This window comes from Pan troglodytes, chromosome 16, assembly GCF_028858775.2.
Source record: "Pan troglodytes isolate AG18354 chromosome 16, NHGRI_mPanTro3-v2.0_pri, whole genome shotgun sequence".
Classification (NCBI taxonomy): Eukaryota; Metazoa; Chordata; class Mammalia; order Primates; family Hominidae; genus Pan; species Pan troglodytes.
Genome location: NC_072414.2, coordinates 55325298 through 55350096, shown reverse-complemented (window position 1 = coordinate 55350096; position 24799 = coordinate 55325298). Strand labels below are relative to the sequence as shown.

Genomic DNA, 24799 nt, shown 5'->3' with positions numbered 1-24799 from the left:
TTTGGACAGGTGATGAGTGGGGAAAGCAAAGCCTGGAGAAGTGAGTGGGATTGTGAGGGTCTTGTGTGCTACATGACAGAGCTTGATATTTATCTCAAGGAGTCACTGAAGAACTTTCAGCAGAGAACTGTCTGGATCTGGTGTGCACTGTGTGGAGAGTGGAGAGCTGGAGGGTGAGCCTGGAGAAACACGGTCAATGAGGGGTACAGCTGTGGGGCAAGTGGTCTGAACAAGGGCTGTGCCAGTTGGGAGAGTGGCGGTCAAGTTTAAAACAAACTTCATACTATCCTTGATAGCATTTTTTTTCTGATCCAGGATTCAATCCAGATAGCATTTATCTGTGGTATCTCTTTAGACCTTTTATGCCCTTGACATTTCTGAAGCATGTAGAACGGACCTTGTAGCATATAGCATATAGATCTTAGAGAATGTCCCTCGATTTTTATTTGTCTGAGGGTTTCTCATGACTGGAGTGAGGTTGTATGTGTATATATATTTGTGTGTGTGTGTGTGTGTGTGTACATATATATGGTTAGGGTTAGGGTACACATACATATACACAGTAGAGGGTGTGAGAGAAAGCAAGTGTGCAAAATGTTAACAACTGGTGATTCTAGGTGATGGCTGGAAGTGAGGGTTGAAGGAGAGGAGAGGAACGAGTCAGTTGTGATCGCCAGGCATTTGGTGTGGTGGCTGGTATTACCAGCTGACATAGAGGGTTGGGGGGAGCTTTGGAGGGAGGAAGGGGGAGGAAAAGATGGTGAGTTTGGTTATTTTTAAAAATGATTTGCTAGCCTGAGTCCCCTTCCAGCCACATCTGGTTTTAGGATCCCATGGATTATCCAAAGGGGGTAGCCAGTAGGCAGGTGGTCTGGAGCTCAGAGGAAAACTGGGCAGGGGCAGAGCTGGTGTTGAAGCCATGGGAGGGGACAGCTTCACCCCAGGGGAGTGCGTCTGTAAGAAGGAGAAGGGGCCAATGACAAAACCACCGTGACAGCTGACATTGAGGGGCAAGTGGCCACAGAGATCTGAGAAAGGGCAGGGAAATGGGAGGACAATTCAACAAAGCAGCGTCCCCAGAAACAGAGGGTTCAGAAATCAGGAGTGGGGGGTTAGTGCCACCAGGGTCAAGGGCTGCATGAAGTGCGAGGGCCGAAGAGTCTATGTGGACTCAGTGGGACGTGGTCGTGGAAGAGCAGGGAGGTCTGAATGGGAAGTAAAGACACAGATGCGGGTATGCACACAGTTCTTTGAAGATGCTCGGCCGAGGAGACAAGAGTAATCAGGTCAGGGGCAAAAAGGGGTACTCGCCTGAGGAAGTAAACATTGGATGTCCACAGCTCAGAGTTAGTTCAAGGTCACATTCAAATTAGATACCCCGATTTCCCCCGGCCTGCTGTCTAAATGCCAAATCAAGTCATGGCTTCTCACCTACCGCTTCACACTCTTCACAAAGATGAGTGCTGGGAAGGCGGGTGGGGAGAGGGAGCATTTTTTTGTCAGCCAGGGGAGACAGCTGTACCAGTGATGAAAAGCACCTGTGACATTTTCAAGTCTCTCTCTCTCTCTGTCAGGAAAGGAGCCTGTCACAAAAGCAGCCTCTGCCCACAGTATTCGCACTCCCACTGGTTTCCCGTGAGTGCCGGGGAACATTGCTACATCACCCTGTGTGGAATATGGCTTTATGATCATGATCATTTGAAGTTTTCTCTTTTCACTCAAGAGCTTTTCACAAATAATAGCCTTGTTGACCCCAGGCCCTCATTTTCTGGAAACCAGGCTGTATTTTCTCCATCTTCCTTTCCTTCCAGCTGCCTCGCAGCACTCTGCACAGCTTATTTTCTAAAACTCAAACAGGAGAAACACCAACATTTTATTTTGGTCAATAACTATTTTACACAAGAGAATCCATAGCAATTTAACCAGAGTCAAATATTTAAACTACAATAAAATGCAGTCCTATGAATGAATAACCAGATTGTGATATATCCATAGAATGGGATATTATGCCATCATAAAAAGGCATGAAGGCCCTTTTTATTGCATAGGAAGGAATGCTACAACATGGATGAACCTTGGAAACATTATGCTAGATGAAAGAAGCCACCTGCAATTGACCACATATTGTATGATTCTGTTTATATGAACTATCCGGAAGAGGCAAATCCATGGAGGCAGAGAGCAGATTAGTGGTTGCCCGGTGCTGAGAGCAGGGAGAGTGGGAAGTGACTGCTTCACAGGTATGAGGTTTCCTTTGGAATATTGAAATGTTCTGGATCTAAGTAGGGGTAATGGTTGCACAACATCGTGAATATACTAAATTTTACTAATGGTAGTTTTATGCTCTATGTATTTTACCACAATAAAAAATTAATTTAAAAAAAAAGAAAGAAAGAAAGCAACTTCACCCTGAGACCAGAGAGAAAAAGGCCCTGGCTCTGCTCACAAGAACCACAAGGCCTTCAGTGTGATGAGGGTTTCACAGCAGCTCTTCCCTACTTTGGCTGCCCATGAGAATCATGTGGGCAGTTTTTTAAAGCACCTCCCACCTCAACACCAAGACCAATTAATCCTGATCTCAGGGACTGGGGCTGGGAGCAAAATCAGGAGCTCTTGGAGATTCCACTATGTAGCCGTGATTGAGAAATATGGCTCTGGGCTGGGGATTCTCCAAATGTGGTTCCTGGACCCAGCAGCAGCAGCATCACCTGGGAATGTGTTAGAAATGCAGATGCTAGGGCTCCGTCCGTGAAGTACTGAATCAGAAACTCTGAGGGTGTGGCCCAGCAGTCTGTGTGGGAACAAGCCCTCTAGGAGATTCTGATGTGCACTCAAGTTCTGGCAACCACTATTCAAGTCTAGGCCAAGTAAACTACAGAGTTTTTCTCAACCAGTGAGTATTCATTGAGCATCTGCCATACGTTTGGTTCCATAAAGGGTGCCGTGAAAATAAAAAGACCTATCCCAGCTCCTCTCAAGCATCTGGTGGGTTAGATTCTTGGAAAAGAAATGGTACATTAAAATGAGATCAGCCTTTTTACGGCTAAACAATATTCCATTGTGTGTCTGTGCCACATTTTGTTTATCCATGCATCTGTTGATGGACAATGGACTTATTTCCACCTTTTGACTAATATAAATAATGCTGCTATGAACACGGGTGTACAGGTATCTCTTTGAATCCCTGCTTTTAATGCTTTGGGATCTATATCTAGGATTAGAATTACTGGATCAGGCCAGGCGTGTTGGCTCACACCTGTAATCCCAGCACTTTGGGAGGCCAAGGTGGGTGGATCTCTTGAAGTCAGGAGATCGAGACTGGTGAAACCCCATTTCTACTAAAAATACAAAAATTAGCTGGGTGTGGTGATGTGCATCTGTAATCCCAGCTACGTGAGAGGCTGAGGCACGAGAATCGCTTGAACCCAGGAGGCAGAGGTTGCAGTGAGCTGAGATCACGCCACTGCATTCCAGCTTGGGCAACAGAGCGAGAGACTCTGTCTCAAAAAAAAAAAAAAAAGAATTGCTGGATTATATGGTAATTCTATTTTAACGTTTTAAGGCACCGCCAAACTATTTGATGTTCCCACCAACAATAAATGTTTGAGATAATGAAAAAGCTCTGTTATGTATATTTTACTACAATTTTTTATTTTTTATTTGAGATGCTCTGTCACCCAGGCCGGAGTGCAGTGGCGCAATCTCAGCTTACGGCAACCTCCATCTCCTGGATTTAAGCGATTCTCCTGCCTCAGCCTCCCGAGTAGCTGGGACTACAGGCGTATGCCACCATGCCCAGCTATTTTTTTGTATTTTTAGTACAGACGGGGTTTCACCATGTTGGCCAGGCTGGTCTCCAACTCCTGGCCTCAGGTGATCTGCCTTCCTCGGCCTCCCAAAGTGCTGGGATTACAGGCGTGAGCCACCGTGCCCGGCCGACAATTTTTAAAAAGAGATTAAGCCATGAAAACATGGTTAGAAACATGACCATGTTTCTGATGGTCAACACTGAATAAAAATTACTTCAAACACCATATTTAATCATGTAAATGTTATGCATATAACAGTGCATGAAAAAGACGGTATCTGTAGTCCTTTCTGTTCAGAGATGGTTACCAGTCGTTGCCTGAGCCTGGAGCCCCCTATTTGAATATTATGTTTAAGAAAGACAGAGCAGGATGTCTTGCGAGGGCGGTGGCTACAGGGCTGTGGACTTAACACTTTCACATCTAGCACGATTCCTCACATGAATGGGCCAAGGAAGTGAAGGAGGATAACATGTGGTGAGCACTGATGGGGGGCTCAGGCCTGGCTAGTTTTCATGATAGGGGTTAGGTTGTTAGCATGTCAGCAGTTTGTTTAACTTAGTGGTTTGCTGTTGTTTGTTGCTTAGTTCGAGAGCTGTTTGTTGAACACTTCAGTGTGCCAGGCTCTGCAGCAGGAGCCAGGTGTACACGCATGCAGAAAGCGAGCTGACAGTCTAGTGCAGCGCTTCTCAGCCTCAGCCCGCAGCAGCATCGCCTGGCAGCCTTGTCCAACGGCAGATGCTGGGCGCCACCCCCAGAGTGTCCGGTTCGGTAGGCCTGGGGTGGGGCCCGAGACTCTGCATTTTGAATGAGTTCCTAGGCGGTGATGATAATGCTTGTCTGGAGCCACGCTTTGAGAACCACTGGACTATTGGGGTGGAAAGGCAGACAATATTGCTTTGATCAGTGTGGCTGCTGCAAGGAAGAGAAATGCAAAGGCTGTATAGGAGCACAGAAGAGGGGGAAACCCTTTGCTCTGCCCCAGCGAGGGGAGGGTGTTTCAGGGAGATGTGAAGCAGCTTGGTGTGTCTGCAGGATGCAAGCAGCTCAGCGCTGCTGGAACGAAAAGGAGGGGTGGGAGCAGACACAGAAAAGTCCAGAGAGAGGCGGGCAGAGCCTCTCCACGATGAACATACTCTAAGGTCACAGGTCATGAGAACCTAAGAGGAGGTTAGAAATGGAGAAGCAAAAGCAAACAGATCGTCACCCTTTACCTTTGGCAGCCTGGAAACCCCACCCGCCTCCCTGTAATAAACCTCATCTCCAGAAGGAACCTGATGCAGGCCTTGACACCAGTGTGTAAATGACTGCAGAGCCTTTTTGTCCCCGCCTCATCCCCCACCCAGCAATATTAGATGGGGATTATTGGCGGGGTGGAGGAGAAGGACTTCCTGAGGGTGGGTGGAGGGCTGAGCTGGCAGCCCCAGCCTTATGGTTCACCTCTTCTGGCCTCCAGCCTGCACTCCTGGCCCCCACCACCATGGCTGGATGGGAAATGATTCCCAGCTCTCTCTGTGTTAATACATCCATCAGTCCTGCTCCTGTGACTAGAGCCACAGAGAACACAGCTAAGCCACAAGACTCAGAGAGAACAGCAGCCTTCATGTCCCCTCTAAATCCATCTGGAAATCAGACATCCTCAGGATGGTGTCTGCATGTATAAGCCACTTTTTTTTGTTGTTTAGAGATGGGGTCTTGCTATGTTGCCCAGGCTTGTCTCAAACTCCTGGGCTCAACTGATCCTCCTGCCTCCCCAAGAGGAGATTTGGGGGGATTTACCAAGCCCAAGTCTCAACCCTCCTTCTCCAGCTGACCCAAACAAAAATTAGACAAAAGTTTGATGCAAAGTGTGGATTAAAGCATCTTTAGAAAATGTGTTTATTTTTATTGATCTATAATGTAAAATCCAAGAAAAAGAGTTGGCCTGCTATGGCAAGTCCAGCTTTGAGCTTTATTCATAACAAGTAACCCTCCCCTTCTAGCCCTCCCTCACTGTCCCGGGACCACCTCTGATTCAGTGGTGATACTGACAAAGGAAAACTCTAACGCTAGTTTGATTCCTCGCCCTCTGTTTGTACATAATAACATCATAAGACCTCATCCATCAATTATTAACCCATGTCCTTGGTCACCTCCTTTCCTTCTGGGCAGGACATTGGGGTTTATGACTGTGCCTCTCCGCCTACCCGGCAGGAAAACAGGTAGAATTCAGCAGGTTGTGGCCTTCTGTGTGGTGGGTCAACCTCTTACCAAGGTGATGCTGTGGGAACCACACTACTGACTGGCTGAACCCACTGGGTTTTTATGAGAAGACATAGATATTTTAATCAGCTTCAGAAGTGAACTGCAGGACCTATAAATATATTTTAAACATGTTTTTAAAATGTAGCTTCTAGGCTGGGTGCAGTGGCTCACATCTATAATCCCAGCACTTTGGGAGGCTGAGGCAGGAGGATCAGTTCAGCCCAGGAGTCTGAGACCAGCCTGGGCAATATAGCAAGACCCCATCTCTTTAAAAAAATGGCTTTTACATGCAGACACCATCCTGAGGATGTCTGGTTTCCAGATGGATTTAGAGGGGACATGAAGTCTGCTGTCCCCTCTGAGTCCTGTGGCTTAGCTGTGTTCTCTGTGGCTCTAGCCACAAGAGCGGGACTGTTGGATGACCCCCAGAGAGAGGCGGGTACTAGCCCCCCAACAGGAAGACCTTTCTAACAGATGGAGGAATGTACACAAGCAGGTGTCAAATGATCCTAGCTCAGCCTTGGCACATGGCAGGACCCAGATCTGGCAAAGGGAGGCCGGATGGATCCCAGACTCTTTCTGAGTCAATGCATCACACATCCCTAGAATATACCAGCCTCTCCACTGCAGCAGGGCCTCTGAGCTTGCTGGGCCCTCTCTAGTGAACGCCATTCCTCACGTTTCACTCATGGTTGGTTCTACTTGTCCTTTAAATCTCAGCTTTAACAGCGCCTCCTCCGGGAAGCCTGCCTGCATCATCCGCTTGACAGGGATCCCTCCATTTTTCTGTCGCAGCCCTCGTTTAATTCCTTTGCAGCGCTGATTGCAGATTGCAATTATTTCCTTGTGCATTGGTTTACTTGTTATTTATTATCAGTCTCTTACACTGGTCTGTGAGTGCCGCAAGGTCAGAGACTAGAGCTGTTTTGTTCTCCATTGCATCTTCAGCACCTAGTACAGTGCCTGACACATACTAGACACATTTGTTGAAGAAATGAATGCATTAACTCCAAAATTAAATTGCACTCCAAGAAGGAGAGCATTTAGAGATTTTTCTCCTTCATTCAACATTTGAGTACTCGTTTTTTATTGCAAATACAATCCATCTTATTAAATGTGTATTCAAATTTGGTACATAATTTTTGATCATTTTCATATAGATATACATGCCTTTCATTATGGTCAGACCTCCTTACAAAACAAACTTTGAGGGACTAACCAAAAGCTATCATTGTCCTGAAATTGTGCCTATTTGTTGAAAAAGGGTGTGTCATCATCTAGAATGTGTAAACTTTGCCACTACAGTGGTATCCTTTGGGGCAAGTTTTGATCTGACTGCGTGTTGGTAGCCGGCCCAAAGAGATGTACCCTGGAGCTTGGGCCCAGGCAGGTTCTCCAGGAAGCTGCCTGCAGTGAGCACTGACACAGACACAGGGGGGTCCACCTCAGAGTATGACCTCCAAGAAGTGTCATGGGGCAGAATTAATGTTGACTCCGGTGCCTGGATCCCCCCACTGTCTTCCCATGGCTACCTTTCATCAGTGAGCCCCTCTTTCTTCTGTCTCCAACCTTCCTTCTCTGCTCTCTTTTGCCATCTGCATAGCAGTTTGCTCAAGCCTCTTCATAAAAAACAAAAACACAGGCTGGGTGCGGTGGCTCGCGCCTGTATTCCCAGCACTTTGGGAGGCCAAGGCAGGTGGATCGCTTTAGGTCAGGAGTCTGAGACCAGCCTGGCCAACATGGCGAAACCCCATGTCGACTAAAAATATAAAAAATTAGCTGGGCGTGGAGGCACGCACCTGTAATCCCAGCTACTTGGGAGGCTGAGGCAGAAGAATTGCTTGAACCTGGGAGGCGGAGGTTGCAGTGAGCTGAGATTGCACCACTGCACTCCAGCCTTGGTGACAGAGCAAGACTCAGTCTCAAAAACAAAAACAGAAACAAAAAACAAAATCTTTCACATTACCCTCACCTTACCATAACCACCACACATACACCCTTCTCTCATCCCTTTATGGCTAAATTTCTGAAATGAGATTAAAAAAACCCTCCACATCCATTCAAGGATGCGTTCAGACATAAGTAGGGATATGACATAAAGTTCTGGTCTTCCAAAGGTCTTTGAAACTCGTATTCTGAGCTCTAGTCTGTAATAGGTTTCTGTACTAGTCTGGCTCTAACAGTCACAGGTGAGGCAGGCTAACAATCATCACTGCTTGCTAGTGTGCACAACCCGAGTAGGCTGGCTGAGAAGTTCAAGCCAGGGACTAGAAAGCACTGGGGTAGCTTTGGCAGGACCTGAGCTGGTCTTTGAAGAGTGGACGAAATTTGGAAAGGTGCAGAGGAAAGGAGAGGGCATTTTAGCAGATTTTTTCATAACGGCATTTGTGAAGGTGGGTTGGCATAGCCTGTTCTTAGGCTCAGGGAGCTGGCTGAAGCATGGGGCAGGCTGGGGTGGGATGTGGGGGCCTTTGAAGACTTTGACAGGTTGGGGCACTTCAAGGCCATGAAAAACAGCTAGGCTGTGCTTTGTCTTGTTGGGGTGGGGCAGGGCATGCTAGGGAGAAAGGGAGTGTACGGATGGGTGGTGGGGTGGTGCCACCCAAGCCAGGCTATGACAAGATTGATCTGGTTACTGCAGGAGAGCCAGCCTGGCAGTGTAACAAGGAAGGCTGGGGCTGGTTGCCTGTGGGAAGCCTTTGCAGTGTGACATGGCGAGGGCCTAACCCATGGAAGCATGGGAGTCCATGACCCACTAAGGGCAAAGGATAGACCAAGCTGGCTCTGAGATGTTGAGCCTTGGAGGAGCGGGGCCCAGGTGTTCTCTGATGAGGCATTCCACCATCAAGCTGTAATCTAGGCCATAACACATCCTCTAATTGCAATATTGCAAAAAATATATGGACTGTATTTGAACCCTGAAATTTACAAACTGTTAAAAATTTATGACCTATTTGGAAAAATTTGAATTCTAATTGGATTCGGTAATCTTAAAGTATTAATTGTTAACTCTCTGGGTGTGGTCATGGTACTGTGGTTTTAAGAGCCCTTATGTTTTAGAGAAACATATGAAATATATACAGATGAAATATATCTGGATTTGTTTCCAGTTATCCAGGTAGATAAGGGGAGAATGGGCTTAGCATAGATGAGGCAGGACTGTTTGTGAATTGTAAACTGTCCAAGCTGGGTGACATGGGGTTCATTTCACTCCTCTCTCTACATTGTATACATTTGAAATTTTCTGTAAAAACATTCTGGTCCTTGGATAATGCAGGTCCTACACCCTGGGCCTCAGAATTCCCTATCGGAAATCACGAGAGGCATTTTGAGCTGTGCCATGTTAATCTCTTGTTACCTTTCAAAACAGGAATTCTGACCACTTCTGTTTTGCCTAGAGCAGGAAAAACGCATAGACAGGAAAGAAATAATGCCTTGGCTTTATTTAGAAAAACCAACTGTGAAAGATACGTGATCCTCCTGTATCACGATCATGGGAGGAGTCCAACCAACTGGAGAGGCAAAGTCAAAACTCAGAAGAGCAAAGGCAAATTTTTAGCTGGAAATAAATGCTTCTTTTAGAAGAGTCACTCCTAGTGGAGGATTTCTGGCAGTGGAGCACTAGGCATGAGTGTGAAAGCTGACACTGAGTTGGAAAATGGTAGCCCAGGGTGTAGCGGCCAGCATAAGGCCAGCACTGTGCAGTCATATGTCACAGCTCAGGGAACAGAAAGGCCTGCTGTTGTCACCTCTGATATTGGTTGTCCCAGTGCCCACCCTCACGGCGCCTCTATCTCTCACATGCCACAAAGACAGGAGGCTGCTCTGACAGTGTCCCCAGCTATGCAAGGCGGGGACACCCACTAGCCATTACATGCTGGGGGAGGGCCCTATGAACTTCCTTGGCAGGCCATCTCCCAGGCTACAGGGCAGAAATCAGATTTCTTTTTCAATTAGTGCCCCCAAACAGAAACCATTTGCACACAGGTAAGCTAGAAAGCTAGGAGGGTACATTTTGAACCTGAGCAAGTGATCTCATTTTTCCTCCTCTTTTTTGAGGAGAAGAAATACATGAGGGAATTAAGGTGGGTGCACGTTCCCTGGGAAAAGAACAAGCATGAAACAGGTGTTGAGAGTTCAGCTTAGTAAACATGTGAGGGCCCACTCTGTGCCAGGCACTGTGGGAAGTGCAGCGATGGATAAGCTGTGGTCCTTGTCTTCAAGGACAGCGTGGGGGAGCCAGGAAATTCCAGGTGCACAAAATCTCCTGGATACATACTGAAGGACACATAAGTCCTGTGACCCAAGCAAAGTAACTGTTACTTAGCCAAAGTCAAACTTCGGGCAAATCACTTAAATCTCTATTTTTCACCCATAAAATGGTGCAATTCTGCCTTGCTTACCCCATAAGGTTAAAGAGTTATAAGGATCAAAGCTACTACAATATAATAACAATGAGGAGGAGGAGGCGAAGACAAGGCTTTCTTGACCTTGCTGACCTATAGACCTGTGACTGGTGCCCAAGGACGAACTCTGCTGTGGATGGCAGCCAGGACCAGGGCAGGTTCCTGATGCAGATGGCTGTCTGATCCCAGCCAGTCCTGGAGCACCAGTGCCCTGTGCCCTCATTCCCGAAGCTGGTTCCCCTGGGCACCTTGTCACATGCCCAGTAGCTGCCTTGACATGAGCAACCTCTCTGACTCATTCAAATTTGCCTGACAGATGGAGAAGGTGCTTAGTCCTAGTATTCTTAATAAATATCAGAGCTTAAGAGCCAGAAGGAACCTTCCAGAACATAGCTTCCACACACATCCCATCCCCACCACTACCCCCACCACCCCCACCATTTGCACGAAGGGCAATGGAGGCTCCAGCAGGGAACATAACCCACTGAAGTGTTGGGACAGCTGATGCTGGAATCTCATTCTCTGGACTCCCCTGGTCCAACATAGCTGCTTCTCTTTCCAAGACAGGTTTTGCCAACACCAACTCTACTGCCTTTAATATCCTTAGTCTTTCCTGCCCCCAAATACCTTATTTGGTCCTAACTTCCAATAAAGCGTATTTAGAGCAGGAGAAAAAGGAAACATTCCCCAAGTCACATTTTCCCAAGCCCTCTGTTCTTTTTCACTCTTTGGGAAAATGTTTCCTAAATGCCCATGAGGGCACGTGACCCTACTTATAATATGGGTTCACAGAGACGAAGATGAGGGGTCCCTATCTTCACGAGGCTCTCGTTTAGCGATCAGTAAAATGCCCTCTTGATGAAACCTTTTTGAACCTCCACTGTGGGAAAAGAAAACCCTTCTAATCCAGTTCCCTTTAGTCATGTGTGCAAAGAGAAAGCTTCTCATTGATGCATCTCTTTACTTCCTGAGTTTTTTGCATTCATGCCTGGCTGGCAGCTTCCGCCCTGCTGGCTGTGGGCCCAGGCAGTATTGTGAGCACAGAAAAGGCTGGCAGCCTCACTTAGGGAGTCTTACCCTGTGCTGTGTCTCTTCCTGACCCTGGGGTTCTACATGAGGCCTCATGGTTGCTTCATTCTGCTCCCCACTGCCCCTAAAGCATTCGGTTTGGCCCCCAGCTGAATAATTGTCTTACTCCAGTTTGGCCCTGGAGTGCCTGCTTTGATATCCTCCAGCCTCCCTCTTCCCTAGTCACCATCTTGGTGTAGTTGAGTTATTTTGAGGCCTTGAAAATAAGAATAGTAGAGCTCAGCGGAGCCTCTGCCATGCCCAAGTGAGAAGACTGGTGTCCAGTGAAAGGTTGGACTGGAGATTCTGCAATTCCGTCATGCTGTAACATTTCTGAAAATGCATAGCCTAAGGTTGACAGCCTGAAAAATCAGTAGGGTTCCGATGTGTGTGTCCGGACCTAGAAGTCAGAACTAACTAAGCCTGGGACCAACGCCTCATAGCATTTGAAATGAACCTGGGTACCAAGTATCACTTCTGATTCTTCCCACTCTCAGATACGGTCCCCTAGTTAGAGAGCACGATGTAGGGGGTTGGGATTCTGTGGGGCCAATATAACATTTACACCCTTGTGAAACAGTGCAGTGGTCTACAGAAGAATTCCCAGAAGAGGTGGTGTTCCTTTCCCCTTTTCTCTATTTACCCACCTTCCTTGTGTTGAAATACTGATGAACGGACCCCAGATGGCAAAGCTTGATCCCCAGCTCTGATAGAGCCCACAGGACACCCTGGGTCTACCCTAACGAGCCATGACATGCCAATTCTTTGCTTTTCTGGAGAAACCTTGGCCTGAAAGTCTGTTTAATTACCGTGGAGATAATCTTTTAAACATAGATTTACATTCTTTAAAGACTTTTTCCCTGTGGGAGTAGGAAAGTTCATCTGCACATAGCATGTTTATTTTCATTTCCAGGGGAGGAACTGCTATCTGGTAGTTAGCAAGAAGCTTGAGCCCTGGAGGAATTTCTTTTTTTAAAGTCTGTTCCTCTTCACTGATAGTGTGTCAATTATATTGTAATAATTAGTTTATAGTGTGGTCATATTTTTTTCCAGCTTAAACTCTGCACTTCACTCTGTGATTCCAGGCCTATAATTATTTAACATTTGTCAATCATCCCTATAAGATTGGGTTCTATAGTTACTCTAAATGTGGGTATCAAGAGTCAATGTCCTCAGAGATTTCTCTTCAGGAAGGTCATACTTGCAAAGCCAGCAGCCACAAAGACCTATTTAGGTTGGTGCAAAAGCAGTTGTGGTTTTTGCCTGAAAGGAATGGCAAAAACCGCAATTATTTTTGCACCAACATAATACTTGGCACTGTGGTCAGTAAGACACTAATTTTTCCCACCTGGGGTGGCCCCGCAGATTTGCTAAATTCTTCCCCGCTAGAATGCCAGCTTGGATGAGCAGGGGTTCTATTGTATTCAACCTGGCAGCCCCAAGACCCAGAGTAATTCCTGGCTCATAATAGGTACTGGCTAAGCAGATGCTGAATTGCTGAAAGTCAACAGGTCTTGACGTGTGTGTCAAATCGGAACAATGTACAAAATAAAGCAGAGTTCGGTGGGCTTCTGGCTCTGGCCTGGGCAGCCCTAGTCCTTCTTTCCCCACATCACTTAAGAGCAGGTGGTCCTGAGTGGTTGCTGGACCTGATTCTGGAGGCCAAGACTCTGAGCCTTGAAGATTTACCTCCGGGGATTCAGAAAAGAGGAGAAAAGGAGTAATTGTATTGAACAGAGAATTAGAAGATAAGGAAAATCCCTTTGTGAGAAACTCTAAATCTTGAGCATGGATCTCTGTGTCCAGGTCCTGATGGGGAGAATAGCTGGTCCAAGAAGTACCCGTCGTGTGGGGGCCTGCTGCAGTCCCCCATAGACCTGCACAGCGACATCCTCCAGTATGACGCCAGCCTCACGCCCCTCGAGTTCCAAGGCTACAATCTGTCTGCCAACAAGCAGTTTCTCCTGACCAACAATGGCCATTCAGGTGAGGGAGAGGCCTTGGAGACCTGAGGGGTATGTCTGAGTCTCCCTCAGCTGCCAGGCCTGTCCTTTTCCATCTGGCAGGGAGGTGTTCCGTGGAAGCATCCAGGAGGAGGGGTGGGGCTGGGCGGGGGCGTCTTTGAGAGATTCCAGGAGCACTCTCTCCAGGGGATGCTGGAGGCTCTGGGCTCTGAGGATCCTGCCAGGGCCGCACTTCCCAGAAGAAGCACATCTCTCAGGATGGGGCAGGAGACCGGCCTGAGCACTGTAGTTCATTGGCTGTGCAGCTGGAGTGAATTCTGGACCATAAACGATTCAAGGAACCACACAGTTTGGCGGGGGGTACCCAGGCTTTGGAGTCAGACCAACCTGGATTTGAACTCTGGCTTGACTGCTTACGAGCCATGAGAATCTAGGTGAGAATTTTAGTCTCCTTGAGCTTCCATCTGGAAATGGATGTATTGATGGATACCGTGAAGACTGGAGATTATGTACGTTGGGGTCTGGCATACAGAGTGAAGTAAATGCTTCATAAATAGCAGTTATCGTTGTTGTTGCTATATAATTCTAAAGCTTGGAAGGTACTTCACTAAAGGTGTCTGATCCATCAATATGTAAATAAACACCCATCCGTTGGTCTAGTGTTAGTGTTTCTGGCATCACTTTCCAAGGTGAACCAAGAAGGTGCTGGTGCCACTGGAGTTGCTTTGGGGAAAAGGGAACATTCTCAGGGAAAGAGCCCAGGTGTCTGACCTTTAGGCTGCATCTCTGCTCCGCACCTCACTCCATCCACCTGCCTCTCTCTGGGCTCCAGGGGGTGGCAGCAGGGGTGGAGTGAGCATTGCCTACCTGACTGCTCTCTGGCAGTGCACAGCTGGCCGGGGCTCTGAAGGCTGCTCCTCCACTCCCCGCAGTGAAGCTGAACCTGCCCTCGGACATGCACATCCAGGGCCTCCAGTCTCGCTACAGTGCCACGCAGCTGCACCTGCACTGGGGGAACCCGAATGACCCGCACGGCTCCGAGCACACCGTCAGTGGACAGCACTTCGCCGCCGAGGTAAGTAGGGCTGCCAGTCTGGCAGAGGCTACTCTGCAGTGGGTGGTGTGGCACCCTCTCGACCTGGCTGCTGTGCAGATAACACCAGAGCATGGGACAGGCTGCCTTCAGGCTCTCTGCCCCACCTCTGGCCCTGGCATAAGGGGCACAGCCACTCCACCAGCCTGCAGCTCATCTGCACTGTCCTGGTCCCTTTCTTCTCCTGAACATGCTAAGTTTGTCCCTGTGTCTTTTACTGAGTGATGCTGCTGGGGAGGCAGTATTCCCAGGGTGGCCCAGTGGGACATACATGCCCTTCTTTTAGACATTGCCTTCCTATCTGTGCAGATAAAAATCTCCTGCTGACTCACACTGGGCTCACTGCTCCCCCAAACTTCTCAGCCTTTCTTCATATGTCATGCTGTTTGCATCTTTTTGATGCTATCTTTCCTTCTCTGGGCATGGGCTGTGTTTAGAACATGGGGACATGGGTCTAGGGCCACTCTTCTACCTGGCCACAAGTCTAGGGGTACCTGGCAGTCTAATGTGCAGGGCATCACGGCAAGCAGACTCACTAGGGACAAGATGTCAGCCAGCACAGCATCGTGTCATGTTGCCTTGAGAAGCTACTCCAAAATGCCAAAAGAAAATTAGAAGACGGGCAGAGCATTTGTCCTATGCAATTGCAGGATGGGGTGGGGCAAGGAGGGGGTTGAGATGCTCCATTCTGGCACTCCAATAGCCCTGAACTGGGGGTGTGGCTCTGAATATTTACAGGGAAATACAAGCAGATAAATGCTGCTGACTGATCAGCCAGGGGAGTCCATGGTAAATAGAGACCCTTCCCCTCCGGTCATAACTGCTGAACTGCTTAATGTTTCAGACTAATCATAGGTCTACTTGCAAGCATGGAAGGGGTAGGATCTGGTTCAACAGGATGGTACCACTGGAGGTTCACATATTTCAGAGCAGGCCCTTCCCTGAAGCTCAAGAACTGAAATTTCCTCCAAGCTAATTGCAGTGTTGAGACTTCTGCTTCCCCCATGGGGAATAAAGAAGGTGTAAACCAAAAAATGTCTGAGACTCAATCCATTTAGAAGTTTATTTTGCCAAGGTTAAGGACACATGCCCGGGAGACAGGGAGACAAGTCTGTGCCTTTCTACAAAGATGATTTTGAGGGCTTCAATATTTAAAGGGGAAAGGGCAGACACTGGGGAAAGAGGGAGAAATGTTTAAAAGGTGTGGGGAGGTAAGAGGCAAGAGGTCGCATTCTTCTGAGTTTTTGATCAGCCGTTCACATGTGAGACAGGGGTAGAGGAATAGTCACTTGTGCATTCATCTAGCTCAGCGAATCTGCATTCTTACAAAATAAAACAGACATGGGCAGAGGAAGCAATTAGAAATGCATTTGTCTCAGGTGAGCAGAGGGATGACTTTGAGTTCTATCCTTTGTCCTGAACCCATGAAGATAAGTTATCCATTTACATTGTCAGGGTGAAATTCAACAGAACTGTTTTAGGGTAAAGACCTTGCGGCCCACAGTGAATTTCCTAGTGAGGTGTGTAGCTTTTTTATCTTTGTAGCCGTCTTATTTAGCAATAGAATGGGAGGCAGCTCCCAGCTTGACTTTTCTCTTTGGCTTAGTGATTTGGGGGTCTCGAGATTTATTTTCCTTTCACAAAGGAGGTTAGGGTGTAGATTGGCAGGGTTTATGTGTTTTAAAATATTTCTACTTCTTGTATTTTCTGCTATTAAGTCACAGCATCAGACCAAGAGTCTGGTTAAGATGGACCATAAATGCCAATACTAGAGAAAAGGCATCAGGGTGTCCCTCAAGTGGGTCCTCTAAGGAAGGACCTTGGAAGTGTAGTGGTTCTTTGGGATGGAGTTCATATAAGAAGATTCTGGTGGGGCATGTTGGCTCACACCTATAATCCCAGCACTTTGGGAGGCTGAGACGGGTGGATCACCTGAGGTCAGGAGTTCAAGACCAGCCTGACCAACATGGTGAAAGCCCATCTCTACTAAAAATGCAAAATTAGCTGGGCTTGGTGGCACATGCCTGTAATCCTAGCTACTCGGGAGGCTGAGGCAGGGGAATCGCTTGAACCCGGGAGGCGGAGGTTGCGGTGAGCCAAGATCACGCCATCGCACTCCAGCCTGGGCAACAAGAGCGAAACTCCATTAAAAAAAAAAAAAAAAAAAAGATTCTTTCTATCTTAATCTCCTCAACAGGGAGCTCCTTTATGCTTGGATTAGTCTTCACTTCCTCTGAGCACAATAAGAAAAGTACAGACAAACCACAAGCTCAAAGGTCAGCTGTAAAAGGAAATAGGGGCTTAGGACCTCAGGGGTTTTAATCATATAGAATTCAGCTCTGTTTCTCAAAGTGATGCCAGGCCGAGATGGTGTGGGTAGTGTGGCAGACTAAGTCCTTTGAGGGGAAGATGGTGAAGTAGGAGCTCTGAAGAAATCCTTAATAGAGGACCACTTAAAAGAAGAAATAATTTGATATATAATTTTTTTTGAGTTAGAAGGAGCCACTTAAAGTTCGAAATGGGAAAATTAAGCTGTATTCAATAACATATGTTGAACTGTATTTATAAACACATGAGATGGAAAAGGATGAATGAAAAGAGAAAAGAAATAGAGTTAAAATCTCAATATGTCATAGTCTCAAGGACAAAGAACCAGCAAAAATGCATGGGTTGTGTAAACCAAAAATAAATTCTAAGCCCCCCACCCCACCCACCTGCCATCTGAATGGACCTCTCCTCTTGACCAAGGGCATTCCAAAGTTAACATGAAAACTAGTTCAGGCCATGATGGGAAGAGGGAGTTGGACATGACCCATTATACCCTCCTCCCTTTTGGAATTTAGGAAAAGCCCACATTCATTAACATCAACACAGACCTTAGGTCTGATCAGAAATATTTACAGTCTATTCTCTCTGAAGCCTGCTACTTGTAGTCTTCCTCTGCATGATAAAATCTTGGTCTCTACAACCCCTTATTGGAACCCAGACATTCCTTTCTATTGATGATAACTCTCAACTGATTGCCAGTCAGAAAAAATTTAAATCTACCTATGTCCTGGAAGCCTCCAATTCGAGTTTTCCTGCCCTTCCAGATCAAACCAGTGTATCTTGTACATATTGATTGATGTATTATGTCTCTAAAATGTATCAAAACAAGCCGTGCCCTGACACCTTGAGCACATGTCCTTATCCTTGGCAAAATAAGGGGAGGGTCTGAGAGAATTAACCTAGTCTGGGGGGCTGAGGGGGCTGGGGTTCTGTCCTCACAGTTGGAGTCAAGTCTTCTGCAGAAGCGACAGGCTCCCATGAGTCGCTTATCTCCTAATGGGTGGCTTCTCCCCCACTGCAGCTGCACATTGTCCATTATAACTCAGACCTTTATCCTGACGCCAGCACTGCCAGCAACAAGTCAGAAGGCCTCGCTGTCCTGGCTGTTCTCATTGAGGTAAGAGATATTTAAAAGGTTCTTAGGTGAAATTTGAAGCAGGGATGAGGTTGGGATTCCACCTTTTGTTCCATGCATACCTGTTGATAATCAGCTGTTCCTGTATCGACTCTGTGTCAACTCCAGAGCAGGGGGTATCCCCCTGTAGTGCACCTTCTCTCTTGGCCTGGAGGCAGCACTTTCTGTGCCTGGGCAGCAGAAATGGGGAATGTTCTTTGGTCCATTGGAAAAATGGGCCCCAACATCTAGCCCTGTTGCGTAAGGCATGGAATTGCCCAGCTGGGGAGGACCTGTGCTGGAAAGGGATCATCAAACTCCATCTGCCCCATCAGATGCCTGAACTCTTGATACAACTCCTGCCATCCAAGCTCCTCTAGATCCAAGGGACCTCTAGATCAGTGGTCCCCAACCTTTTAGGCACCAGGGACCAGTTTCATAGAAGACAATTTTTCCACGGACCATGGACCAGGGAGGGAGATGGTTTTGGGATAAAACTGTTCCACCTCAGATCATCAAGCATTAGTTAGATTCCATAAGGAATACACAGCCTAGATCCCTTGCATGCGCAGTTCACAATAGGGCTTGTGCTCCTATGAGAATGGGAGGCCTCTGCTGATTTGACAGGGGGCGGAGCTCAGGCTGTAATGCTTGCTTGCCTGCTGCTCACCTCCTGCTGTGCGGCCCAGTTCCTAACAGGCCACAGACCGGTACTGGTCCACAGCCTGGGGGCTGGGCACCCCTGCTCTATATGTACCCTGGAATGAATTCTTTTTTTATCCCAAGATAGAGGACTGTCTTCTGATTGGCTTGCATGTTTTTTTTTCCTAATGAGGCTGTATGTACCTCATTTCCCAACATGCTCATTTGTCTGACGTGGCTTTTGTGAACTCAGAGCTCCTTAAGTTCTGTGTGACATGGATGTTAGTCAAAGACTTCAGGCTCATATCTGGATCATCAAGAGCACACACGGTACCCTATGCCCCAGGACATTCAAGCCCAACTCCTTAAGCTGAAAACAGGACGTCCTGAGATGCAAGAGGCAGGACCATTACACTAACTCCCAAGAGCCTAGTGATCCATCATAATTGTCCAATAAAGTGGATCCTTCAGGCAGTGGTGGCAACATACCCACAGCTTTGCCCTTCTGATAGCAATCGTCAATCCTGGCTCAGCCTATCCTGTTCTGTCCCAGTTTAACCTGCCCTGTCTCTGTTGCAGATGGGCTCCTTCAATCCGTCCTATGACAAGATCTTCAGTCACCTTCAACATGTAAAGTACAAAGGTGAGGGGTCCTTGCATACATATTCACTGTCTGCTGGAGAAGGGGGTAGTCAGCCCTGTGTGACTTTAAGAAAAACAAACACAAGGGGCAGGTGCTGTCTGTGTTCACCAGGTTAAGAGCAGCAGGTTGTTGAACAATGTTGCAACCAGGTCCTGGGGTTAGATGACCCTGAAAGGGGCTAGTTCATGTTTCTAGGCTCAGTCGCTCTGTTCAGCTGCACTTATGCCCTACGGAGGGAGGCTGACACTATCACCTCTGCAACATGTCTCTCTAGGCCAGGAAGCATTCATCCCGGGATTCAACATTGAAGAGCTGCTTCCGGAGAGGACCGCTGAATATTACCGCTACCGGGGCTCCCTGACCACACCCCCTTGTAACCCCACTGTGCTCTGGACAGTTTTCCGAAACCCCGTGCAAATTTCCCAGGAGCAGGTAACTGTCGTGCCAGACTCAGCCAGAGTCCACGCGGCACCTCAGTCCCCATCATCCTCCATATCACAATCAATGACTTGATTTCCTCATTTAGTTTCATTGGCAGCTCTTCAAAACCTCTCCAAATATCACAGGTGTCTGAAAGCACCGCAGAAATTCCAGGCTGAGCTTCAAAAGAAGTCAAGCTAGGCAAATGAATAGATGTCTCCTAGTTCTTTTTTTAAAAAAAGAGCTCTAAATCTGCATTTGCTAATATATCCTCAGTGGCTGGGTAGTATTCACTTCCCAGGCAGGAGAGAGCCTTGTTCCTTTACAGGGCAGAATAAAGACAGGATCAGATGAAATCATTTAAGAGATGGGATTGCAGCAATGACTAAGTGAGGGTCCCTGCCCCCAAGAAGCTCAAGGTCTAGTGCAAACTGGGGAACAAAATCCTTAGCCATCACCTCTAAAGCTTCTTATTTGATAGGAGATGAGAGAGAAGAGTAGAAGTCTGTGGGATCACCCGCGGGTTAGCGACAAAGCTGAGACCCAAAGTTAGGTCATCTGAGTTCCATGTCACTGCTCATACCTGTCCTCCACAGCCTAAATTCATGAGAAGAAAAATGGCTCCCCAGGAGACGGGGCTGGGGCCAGCACTACACCCTGGCTCACAGCCCCACCCCAGCTTCATGCGTCCAGGGCAGCCTCACAGCTGCTCCTCTTTACAGTAAGCTTCTGCTCTGAGTCACCTGGTAAATGGCAGCAGGTGGGTGGACAGGAATGAGGACATGATGAACCAAGAGATGGATGAAACATGTGGGGAAGCAGCAACATCCTACCTCAGAAACTGCCTTGGGAACGGGTTATATAATCTATGCAGGTGCATGAAAATGCCACGGAACCCGCAATCAGATGGCCTGTGAAACTCTTAACTCCCTCCTTTATTCCTTCTGATATGACCATCAGAACAAGCCCTGCGACCCTCTGGTTGAGAGCTGGGCTCTAATTTAAGTTCATGAGAGGAACTCAGTCTCTGTGGGAGATTAAGGAGCACTCCATCACCCCAGGTTTCCCTCCACGCAGGGCAGATTCCAGGTATAATTGGAAACTAACAGCACTGCCTTTCCCTGAAGTCTCGGGTGCTGGGAAGATAAATCCAGCGCTGCCCAGCTCCCACTCACCCACTGTGGAGGGAAGCAGTTCTCTGGCTTTCCCTCTGCTTTCTAATATCTCCCACCCAGCCCCACAGAAGCTGGTTCCAGAGGCTTCTCCCAGGTGCAAGAGCGGAGAGCTAGCCTCTTCCCAGGGGATCAGGCGAGGAGGTCATTCTGCCTGCGGGCTATTTCTGCTCTTGCCCTCAGCTGCTGGCTTTGGAGACAGCCCTGTACTGCACACACATGGACGACCCTTCCCCCAGAGAAATGATCAACAACTTCCGGCAGGTCCAGAAGTTCGATGAGAGGCTGGTATACACCTCCTTCTCCCAAGGTGAGGAGAGGCAGTGCTGGGGGGAGGGGGTGCGGGAGTGTGGTGCCAAGACATTGGGATCTTCTGTGAATGCAGCTCTGGCACTGATGCCCTCAAGAAGTTGGCTGAGAGCTCCCTGGCTGCCACGGGAACCAGGCGCCTTGTGAGACTAGGTGTGGGGCTCACTGGGGTCCCCCTTCAGTGAGTCTTTGCAGAGAAGCAAAAAGCCGGGGCCCCCAGGCACATGGACCAGAGCACTCTTTAAGCCTGGGAGTCTTGCACAGATGGGGAAGAGAGAATTCCTTGGGGACTTCTCTGTTCCAGACAATGATCCCTTCTCTAAGACACAGGATAGGAACCTTTCCATGAGATCAGACTTCTAACTTCCCTCCCTAGGCTTTCTTGGCATCAAAGGCTGCAGCCAGCCTATCTTAGGCCTGGCCAGGTGATTCATGCACCACCACCAAATGAGCAAGAATCTTCCTATGTTAGATGTAAAACAGTGAGTGTAACCCACAACCATGTCTAATGTAGCAGGGCCTGTTAGGCAAGGAAGCACCCTTGTGCACTGCATTTTTGTCTAACCTCCTTGGAGCTTGCATAAGCACAAGCACATAAGTTCCCAATTGAACAAAACTTAATAGCTTGGTTTCTTCCTAATGCTACAAGGGCTCGGTTCTCCCTTTCACAGCTGTAACCAATAACTCCCCAGTAGAACATTAACCTTTTTCCTTGCTCAGTGCCTATATCAACACTGCTGGAAACTGGGCATCAGGGGAAAGGGGTGAGGGAGCACTTTTGGGGCCCACACCCCTCTTCAGACCTCTGAGTTCACTTTCAAGCTCACTTTCTTACTGTAGATTCTCGACTGGTTCCCAGCTTGGGAATCTTCATGGCTGGTCTGTGCAGTTCCATTTCATCCCCAGCATCACGTGTGGACCAAACCGGGCCTGGCGTTCATATTTAAAGATAACCCGTTCTCACCTGCAATCCCAGCACTTTGGGAGGCCAAGGCAAGCGGATCACCTGAGGTCAGGAGTTCAAGTCCAGCCTGACCAACATGGTGAAACCCCATCTCTACTAAAAATACAAAAATTAGCCGGGCACGGTGTCTTGCACCTGTAATCTCAGCACTTTGGGAGGCCAAGGTGGGTGGATCATGAGGTCAGGATTTCGAGACCAGCCGGACCAACATGGTGAAACCACGTCTCTACTAAAAATACAAAAATTAGCCGGGTGTGGTGGCACGTGCCTGTAATCCCAGCTACTCAAGAGGTTGAGGCAGGAGAATCGCTTGAACCTAGGAGGCGGAGGTTGCAATGAGCCGAGATCACACCACTTGCACTCTAGCCTGGGTGACAGGGCGAGACTCCGTCTCAAAAAAAAACAAAAAACAAAAACAAAAGATAACCCGCTAACCCACTTGTCAGAATCTGCTCTCCTCGTCTCACCTGGTGCACTTTTTTGGGTTCCTTTCTTATTATATGAGGTTGTAACGATCACCTCCTAAACTTAGTTGAACATATGGAGACTGTATTTGAAGGCCCTTCCCAGGAAGCTTTAGAAACTGACCCATCCTTACGGTCAGGATTACGTCATTCTCTGTCTTTTCATGAAGAACTGCCCAAGAATTTGTCTTTTGTGTTTTCTCCTCTCCAGGTACCACTAGTTAAGATCATTTCCCTCTTTCCTCAGTTTCTCAGTTGGAAAACAGAATCTGTGAACAGTAGCCTTCCTGAAAATTCAAAATCCATATGATGATAACTAACAGTTTCTTTTCTAGGAAATGAACTGAGTGCATGGAATTATCCCTGTGAATCTGTTATGGATACAACGCTGTCTTTTCTCATTCTTCTAAGTGGAGAATGTAGTATCCAAGGGTTAAATGGAACTACTTCAACTCTTAAAACCAAAAACATAAAAACTCTGCCAGGAGATTAGGAACTTTGCCCACATAGATCAGATAGAATTTTGCTTGCGATCCCAGGACCTCATTGCCGGCTCTGTTCTCTGAGCTCACCTATGCACACCCAGGGAAGGGGTGGCACATATTCTCCTTACAGTCAGGAGGCCTAGGTTCAAGGCCTGGCTTTGCTTCCTCCTGGCTGCATGCTGTGGACAAATCGTGTCCCTTCTTTGGCCTTGGTTTCCTCAGCCACAAAATGCCAGGTAATCCCAGCTACTCAGGAAGCTGAGGCAGGAGAATCGCTTGAACCCGGGAGGTGGAGGTTGCAGTGAGCCAAGATCATGCCACTGCACTCCAGCCTGGGTGACAGAGTGAGACTCTGTCTCAAAAAAAAAAAAAAAAAAAAAAAAAAGCCAGGTTGGATTAGGTGATCTCATGTCCTTTCGGTGCTAATATGTTGTGATGGTTAAGTGGACACTAACAACTGCCAATCCTGACTTTACATTGCAGGGACAGTGTTTGAGGGCAGTTACAGAGGATCAGAAGAAACCGGGCAGGAACTTGACTCTGACATCCAAAAGTAACCCCTGCTTGTAACGATGGACTATGGCATTGGGGATAATTAGCCATCTTCTTAGACCAGCTTGTGTCTAAGCAGCTGCTTATAGTGGGGCAGCATAGGCAGGTTTTTAGCCAAGCGCTTCAGTAGATTCTCCCAGTCTGGACACGGGAGCTTGAGGGGCCTCTAAGCAGAAGTCTGGAGACCAACTCCCAGCTTAGGACGTCAAGATCAAAGCCCAAATGCAGCGTTGCCACTGCTCTTCCTCCATGGTTTGCCCAGAGCTGGTGCTTCCACAAGCCCAGGCTGGGACCAGCTTTCTCCTCTGAGTAAGACTCTGTGGCAGTCCAAGGAAAACCTGTCCATTTGGAGGCTGATTATAGAAGCTTGGCCAGAATTCTCCCCTCCCTTTCACTTCCCAAAGACACAAGCAGCAAGTGGGGCTGCTTCCCAAGGAGCAATGAGGAGGCAGCCCCAAAGGGGTGAAGGCCCAAACCTCATCTGCCCAGGGGGCTGCATTCACGAGGCCTCTCTTACCCAGCTCGGAGCAGGCCTCAGACTGTAACATGACGTTTCAGGTTTATGGTGTGAGACTTTGTCAATGTGAACCTTGAGCAGTTTGGACTCAAATTGTAGCCTCATCCACTGAGGCATGTTTGTAATTAGGGTCTGGCTTACTCAGGGCTTTCTCTGGAAGTTAACAAGAACTACAGAGTCAGAAAATTCTGCCAGGAGAAAAGTGATGTTTAAAAAATCGTCTAGGATGGCCGGGTGTGGTGGCTCATGCTTGTAATCCCAGCACTTTGGGAGGCTGAGGTGGGAGGATCACATTAGCCCAAGAGTTTGAGGCTGCAGTGAGCCATGATCACACCACTGCACTCCAGCTTGGGTGACAGAGTGAGACCCTGTCTCTTAAATAATTAAAATTTTAAAATTAAAAAAAAAATCCCTATGAGAGAAAGTACATGGACTTTGGGGAAGGATCTGAAGTTTAGCCAGGTTGGGACAATTGGGACTGAATCATTTAACTTAACCCTGCTATTTTCCTCAACTGTGCTTAGAAAAGGGGTACAGGTCCTGATTTCTGTCCTTAAGAGGTTTATAGTCCAGCTACACCTTAGCCTGGGGGCAGAGATTCTCAACCT

The 24799-nt window shown here is 47.8% G+C and overlaps 1 protein-coding gene across 4 annotated transcripts in view; it reads left to right on the top strand.

The window, feature by feature from the left end:
- Positions 1-24799, top strand: part of CA12 (carbonic anhydrase 12) — a 59624-nt gene that overhangs the window by 23131 nt on the left and 11694 nt on the right. For 2 of the 4 annotated variants that reach the window (XR_010151725.1, XR_008539602.2), the window contains exons 3-8: positions 13331-13510; positions 14421-14563; positions 17931-18026; positions 19245-19308; positions 19583-19740; positions 20972-21210. Coding sequence is in view for 2 of the 4 variants with exons in the window: in XM_001173899.7 (XP_001173899.1) it covers positions 13331-13510; positions 14421-14563; positions 17931-18026; positions 19245-19308; positions 19583-19740; positions 21084-21210 (768 nt within the window). In the remaining 2 variants the exon portion in view is untranslated. The remainder of the gene's footprint in view (positions 1-13330; positions 13511-14420; positions 14564-17930; positions 18027-19244; positions 19309-19582; positions 19741-20971; positions 21211-24799) is intronic. The other 2 variants (XM_001173899.7, XM_001173904.6) reach the window with 1 other exon arrangement.